Raw genomic sequence first — 7048 nt, 5'->3', positions numbered from 1 at the left:
ATGGGAAAGGACCTTAAAGATCATCCAGTTCCAAACCCCTGCCATGGACAAGGACATCTCCCACTAGACCAGGTTGCTCCAAGCCCCATCCAGCCTGGCCTTGAACACTTCCAGGTGTGGGGCAGCCAGAGTGTCTCTGGGCAACATGTGGCAGGGCCTCACAACCCTCACAGGGCAGAATTTTTTCTGAATTTCCCCTGTTTCAGTTTGAAGGCACTCCCCTTTGTCAGGTCACTATATTCCCTGATGCAGAGTCCCTCTCCAACTTCCCTGTAGCCCCTTCAGACATGGGAAGGTGCTGTGAGGTTTCCACACAACCTTCTCTTCTCCGGGCTGCACAGCCCTGACTTTCTCTGCCCCTGTCCATTGGGAAGGTGCTCAGTCCCCTTATCAACTTGGTGCCTTCCTCTGGACTCATTTTAACAGTGCTGTCTCTCTTATGTTTGAGGCACCACATCTGTACACAGCGCTCCAAGTGGGGTCTCAGGAGAGGGGCTGTCAGCACTTAATTATTTCAACATTCACTTGACTGTTTACACTCAAGTACCTGCCAAGGAGCACAAATAAGAGCACAAAGAGCCACAACAAACGTGGCTCATGAGCTCCCTGCAGCAGGCTCATGGTCAGCCCCCCTGCACATGGAGTCTCTTGTGCCTGCAACAGGAACTGGTATGTGATCTCCCCCTTTCACTCAGCCCCTGAGAAGTTCTGCCTCCTTCTTCATCGGGAGAGGGTCAGGCAGCCAGCCAAGGGTCAGCCCATCACATGCACAGTGTCATTCATCCCCCGCACATCCACAGATTGGGAACGACATGTCATGCCAGCTCCAAATGAAGTAACTCAACATTTTAACAGTGAGTATGTTTATTGAAGTGTTTGAAGTTCTGCACTCCACTGGACACTGTTCATAATTTAAAGGCAAGAGCAAAACACTGTGACAGGCTCCAACTGGGATATTAAAAAACTCACAAAGTCATGTCACTTAAGAAATACAGTTAAATTGTTCAATCATTTTGGTCTTCATCCCAGTCTTTCTTTCCTGATGGAGGTTTTGGGCCACCAGCTGGTTTTGCCATAATGATCTTGAAGAGAATAGAGAAGTAGAAAAAGCTAATGTTAAAATCAGGCTTGTACCCTTCTCCTACAGCTGCATGATGCTGACTGCTAGCATTCACTACATTCATGCAATTTCCCTACTCTGAACCCAAGCCAGTGAATATCCATCTAACTGAGATATTAACAAGTTTTTTGTCTTACTTGAGAATGGTAGAGGCTGAGCCCTGATACAGTAAAAAAAGGTGTTTTACCTCATTTTTGCATGCAAAGTAAGACTTCAGTTAGTCTACAGAAAGTGAGTGCCTAAATAGGCCAAGAGCAGACAGACTATTACAGGGTGCAGACTACAGAAAGGACTATCAAAGCTATTGTTCTCAATTATTGTCTCCAAGTATCACACTTCAAAACCATGAAGTCCATCAGTCCTACCACATTGAAGCTCATTCTCTGCCCTGGCTACATGGACAAGTAAGGTAAATCTGAACTTGCACTTATCATCCCTTCCATGAAAATCTGGATTCAGGAGCAGAATCCATTTGCAAAGGGCACAAATGCAGGATGCAGCAATCAGCAAACAGCAGAAGACAGCAGTGTTACGTGTTCTCAAGGAGCATACAATCTCCATGTGCTTGTCAATGAACTCATGCATGCACTCACAGATACCTCTCTGCTAGAGACACAGAGCTTACTGCACTCTAGTTTTCAGGCTCATCTTTCCAGTCATCCTTATCCCAATGTCCTTGTTGCTTAGGGGCTTTTGGACCGCCTGCTGTTTTTGCCATAATAATCTACAAAAATTTTACATGCAAATTCATTTTTGCTGACGTTTCACAAAATAATGAAAGATTTTCATCCTCAAGACTGTAACCTCTATTTTTCCTAAAAATTGGATTTTCATGTAAAAATAGAGGAGAGAAGTTTCTTCTACTAAGCTTGTTCCTACAGAAGTTAGGGTAACTCTCTGGATACAAATATAAACTTTTTTCAAAATATCAACAAAATCTTTTAAAAAATATATCTCAACAAACATTAACAGTACTGCTATAGAAGCAGCCACATTCCAGATTACAAGCTCTTGAACAAATGCCTTTCTGGCTTCCAGAAATGAACAAACCACATTCTCAAGTAGCATTATGTTTACACCTTCCATTTGCAGGAGATTCTACCTACTTGCAGGAGGATACTGTCAGGTTTTAATTCAGCACCCAAATGCACATAAACTTACCTGATCAACCCTTAGGACAGTTACTGCTGCATTTGTAGCTAGCTTGATACCCCAGAATTTTCCAAGATACGTGTCTAACACACCAGCTTCCAACATGTCCTTCACTGCAGCAGCTTCAGCCTGTCAGATGGGGGAAAAACATTATTCAAAATTTTCTTAGGCTTTCACCTAAGTGAGGTGGTATCACTTTTCTAATCTAATCTTGTCCCTTTAGAAAACCTTCATTCCTAATCCATTAGCAGAAAGACAAAGTCAGTAATTTCTGAAGACCTACTGCCTGTCGCATTAGTTCAGTATCCCCCTCCACCTCTGACATAAGGCCATTATACTATACTGAACTGAACTGTTTGCTGATAAAAATAACATTTAAAGATTTCAATTCCAAAAAGTCATTATTCCAGACTGTGCAACACAGAGCTCCCAACAATTTAAAATATTCTATAAATACTTCATACTGATAGAAGTACTATGAAGTACAACCCTGCACTGCAGGGCAACAAGTAACATCAGAGACTATTTACCTCAATATCAAATCCAACATTCTTCTTCCCTTCCTGATGCATGGCATAAAGTTTGGATATGACCTCATTAGCCTTTACTCCAGAGTTTTCTGCCAGTGCTCGAGGAATGGCTTCAAATGCCTCAGCAAACTTCTTGATGGCATACTGGTCAAGCCCAGGACAAGTCTAAAATGAAGGTGAAAACCATGTCAGCATTTCAAAAACTGTAAGACAGGGAGGCATTTCCCCCCACACTTGTTATTACATAAATATGTATGTTGGTATGAAATAATATTTGTATTTTTTTGTAAGATGTGTGTGTGAAGATGAAAAGCCAAGAAGCCTGTTTGCCTCACCTCTCCATAAGATGTGATCTGCTTGGCTAATTCAATCTCTGTTGCACCACCTCCAGGAACAAGACGTTTATCCTGTGGAAAGACCACACCAAAACACAATGTTTTGCTTAAAGCATCCATTACTTCTTATTTTTTTAGGATTTTTCTAGTCTATCAAGAGTGCAACAGAACTTTATTCCACACTTATTAAGAACCCACTTCAGAACAAACATGCATTATAAGGAAAATCTACCAGGACTGATTCATTCATTCCAATGTCTTTCAAGAAAAACAGCCTCTTTTGTAAAAACCAAAATAATAATGCAGTGGGTTTTGTCTCTCGGATTTTTTGGCTTTTTTTTTTTTTTATTCAATTCCTGGTTAATTTTCTCATTTTTTCCATTATTTTGGTGGGAAATATCATGCAGGAAACCAATCTACTGTACACTAAGTTTAATATGTCAACAGGTATTATAAAGTGTTGGGACATTTTGTTTTCTTGCATTTTAAATTAATTTTGTACATCCTTTGGCAAACCAGAATTTACTTTTTAACTCTGGTCTCTTAGCCCACAAAGTAATCATCATCAATCTTAAAACAGGACAACTCCTGGAGACAATCATAAACGCACATCATTGTTATACTCAAAATCAATGTCCATGTCTTGGTATGTAGAGGATATTACAATTCTAACAGTTTTAACAATTTTTGCATGCTGTTTTCCAAGTAAATACAGGAACATTTATTTTTGTATAAAAAGAATAAAAATGAAATAATATTTAGGACCACATAAACTGCTCACACAAAAAAAATCCTCTGTAAAACCGAGTTCTTCCATCCATAAAAACCTACCTGTATTATGTGGAGGAAGCATGAATTATCACCAATGAACTAGAAACTGAGTCTGCAACCAATCAGTTTCTCCTGATCCCAAGTGACAAAGCTATCTAGCTATTCTTCTGTGCCTGGTTTCCAAGGAACATTACAAAACATTTAGGGAGTAAGTCAAAAAAGAGCTGACTGTCTTTAAAAAGTGGTAAAGGTAATCCACCTCCAAGCACTCACTCATCAGTGGAAAACTGAGTGCAGTCCATGTTAAACACCACCTTCTATGTACCCTGTGTCCACAACAACAGCCATCTTCCCGACACTCCCAGTACCACACAGCCACTCTCCAGCTCCAGAAGGCACCTAGGCAGATTAATATCTATAGCTGTGGTAGCGAATGAGCACAGAGCAGGCTCAAGCCTTGCCTCAAACTGACCCACTGCTCACTTTTGATAACCCAAGTGTTCTCATTACTTACCCTTGTGAGTACTTTGAAAGTATTGACACCATCATCCACAGCTCTCTCTATGTCATCCATCAGATTGTCTGTAGATCCACGAATGAGGATAGTAGAAATGGCTCCATCCTCCTTTTCTGTTCAGAGACATGCATTACTGAATTAATTCATTAATCTTTTATCCAAAAGACATACAAACACACTTGAGAACAGCAGTGTGAGCAGTTCTACAGAACATACATACCATGCTTAAACACCACAACCTGTGTATCCCCAACCTCTGATAAATACACACTATGGCAGTGACCCATTTCTTCAAGAGTGGGGGGAGTCTAGAAAGAGAAACATGATTAAAGAACTGAACCCGCTCATCAGTTCTCATCCTCCTGCACCTCACTTGGGAAATACATACCAGTCTGGGTAGGGCTGTTGCACCAACAGTTTTACATAGTCTTCTCAGGTCCCACTTGGAGTTCAACCTTTAAAAACAAGTTTCCATAACAATGTTAACACATGCAGAAGTATTGTCTTAACTTGGCAAGTACATTTCATAAATCTGGTAGTTCAAACGTTTTCATGCTCTTCATGCTCTCCCAGTACTTACCTTACTAACATAAGATTGTACTTGTTGGCATAATGAAGAGCCATATCTGCCACTTTGCCACCTGTTACTACTACATTTGCACCACTATCAGCAATAGCCTTGACTTGCAAATCCATTAGATTTTCTTCTCCTTTACTGAAATTCATCAGTTCTTCAGCATTCTTTATTAGGACAGTGCCCTAGTAAAACACATACACTGTTAAAATTGAGCATTAAACCACATACCTACAAGTTTCTGACAAAACATTTTGTCTCCCAACCTATCTGTAAACCTTAAGTCATTCTGTTTTGTAATACTGACACACTCCCCAAGCAAAAAGGTAAAACAAGAGAGAAAAAAAAAAAAAAAGGAAATCACCAGGCAATTCTAGATAACTTTGGGGTTCAGAAATTCAAGCCGTAGCTTGGCTGAAATGACCCAAAAAAACCAAGACCATCTCCCCTATCTCAAAAACCCTGTGAAACAATCAAGGTTCAGAACTTTTCTATACTAAGAAAATCAATATTCACCAAAATATCTCAATCATCAAGTGTCCAGAATATTTATAGCTAAGTCTAAAAATAAGAGCACATATGCATAAATAGAGATGTAACTTATTTTGAGCTATAACATACCTTAGTTTCAGTTATCATACCATCAAAAGGGCAGGAATACACAGCTATTTTTGCATCTTTGACAGAAGTAACATCTCCTTCAGTTTCTTTTTTAAAAACCATGCCATGCAGTACTGAGGAAGCAGAAATACCAGCACCCTGAAAGGAAATAAATGGCATCTGAGACTTTTTACAAGGGCAAGTAGTGACGGGACAAGGGAGAATGGTTTCTCACTGAAAGAAAGTAAGTTTAGATTAAATATCAGGAAAAAATCTCCCCTGTGAGGGTGGTGACGCCCTGGCTGCCCAAAACTATGGCTGCCCCATCCCTGGAAGTGTTCAAGGCCAGGCTGGAGAGAGCTTGGAGCACCCTGGTCTAGTGGATGATGTCCCTACCCATGGCAGGGGGCTGCAACTGGAACTGGGTGATCTTTAAGACACATTCCAGCCCAAAACAAACTGTTCTTTGATTCTATGAATGGGGGAACATTGTATTACTGACCATTTGTGCTCAGAAAGCTGCCCTACTCTGCCTGAAAAGCAGACCTCACAAGCATTTGGATTTAACACCCTAAGTATAAGACTGCAGCTTATTCAGCAACCACAAACATTGTCTAACAGGTTCCCATTTTAAATTACTTCCAATATTAATGATTTCTGTTTCTGAATGCTGCTACTGGGCACTACACAAAAGAAAGACTAATTTCCAAAATTTAGTACACCCGCCACAACAAATTTAAAGACTCTCTGGAAGTTCAAATATTAACCCTCATTACACTATTTACCTTAATAATTACAGTAAAGCCAGCTGCTTCAAACTTACCACAATTTTGCACACTCTGATATTATCAACATTGAAATGACCAGAATCAGGAAGAATAGAAACTGGGGAAAAAAAAGAAGAAAAATAATGAGTAAATCTTGCCTAATGAATAAAGTAGACCAATGACACCATAAATAATGCCTGGAATTTTTGTGAACTACTTAATTTCAGTAGTTTGAGATATCTGCCTAAATTCAAGACAATTATAACCTGCTAATAACTGGCATAAAGAGAAATTTTGTTTTTACAAAATAATAATCAGAAAGAAACATTTATTCAGACTGTTCAGTTAATTAAGTTCAAATATGCACTCATACAGGTGGAGTCAAGAGGTAAGTCTAACCCAGAGTATTTAGAGAAATCACTGGAATTAAAAATGAAGGTTTTATCCTGGAAATCTAAAGGGATAACAACTCAACAGAACGACAGTCTTACTTCCACTGTTCTGTGGCTGCGACTAAAACCAGCTTATGTGAAGCACAGTATGTCTTCCTTACGGTGTAAAAAGAGGTAGAAAGATGGATTTCTGCACTAAAAGGACTTGAAAGCTATTTCTAGAAATGCCTAGTAGGAAAGGCAAACCTTTCCTGAGCTACAATGCCAATGCAGAGTTCAACATGAGGAAT

At 39.8% G+C, this 7048-nt stretch overlaps 1 protein-coding gene across 4 annotated transcripts in view; it reads right to left on the bottom strand.

Moving 5' to 3' along the window:
- Positions 1-846: 846 nt before the first annotated feature.
- Positions 847-7048, bottom strand: part of CCT8 (chaperonin containing TCP1 subunit 8) — an 8884-nt gene continuing 2682 nt past the window's right edge. The window contains exons 5-15 of one of the 4 annotated variants that reach the window (XM_031064228.1): positions 6423-6484; positions 5621-5758; positions 5006-5184; positions 4814-4880; positions 4646-4733; positions 4423-4538; positions 3138-3209; positions 2803-2967; positions 2282-2401; positions 1714-1844; positions 847-1082 (exon numbers count right to left, since the gene is read on the bottom strand). In XM_031064228.1, the coding sequence (XP_030920088.1) occupies positions 1752-1844; positions 2282-2401; positions 2803-2967; positions 3138-3209; positions 4423-4538; positions 4646-4733; positions 4814-4880; positions 5006-5184; positions 5621-5758; positions 6423-6484 (1100 nt within the window). In that variant the 3' untranslated portion in view covers positions 847-1082; positions 1714-1751. The remainder of the gene's footprint in view (positions 1083-1713; positions 1845-2281; positions 2402-2802; positions 2968-3137; positions 3210-4422; positions 4539-4645; positions 4734-4813; positions 4881-5005; positions 5185-5620; positions 5759-6422; positions 6485-7048) is intronic. The other 3 variants (XM_031064226.1, XM_031064227.1, XM_014310692.1) reach the window with 3 other exon arrangements.

The sequence above is a fragment of the Geospiza fortis genome, unplaced genomic scaffold (genome assembly GCF_000277835.1).
Source record: "Geospiza fortis unplaced genomic scaffold, GeoFor_1.0 scaffold283, whole genome shotgun sequence".
Lineage (NCBI taxonomy): Eukaryota > Metazoa > Chordata > Aves > Passeriformes > Thraupidae > Geospiza > Geospiza fortis.
The sequence above is the reverse complement of the archived record's forward strand: the minus strand, read 5'-3'. Positions and strand labels throughout refer to the sequence as shown.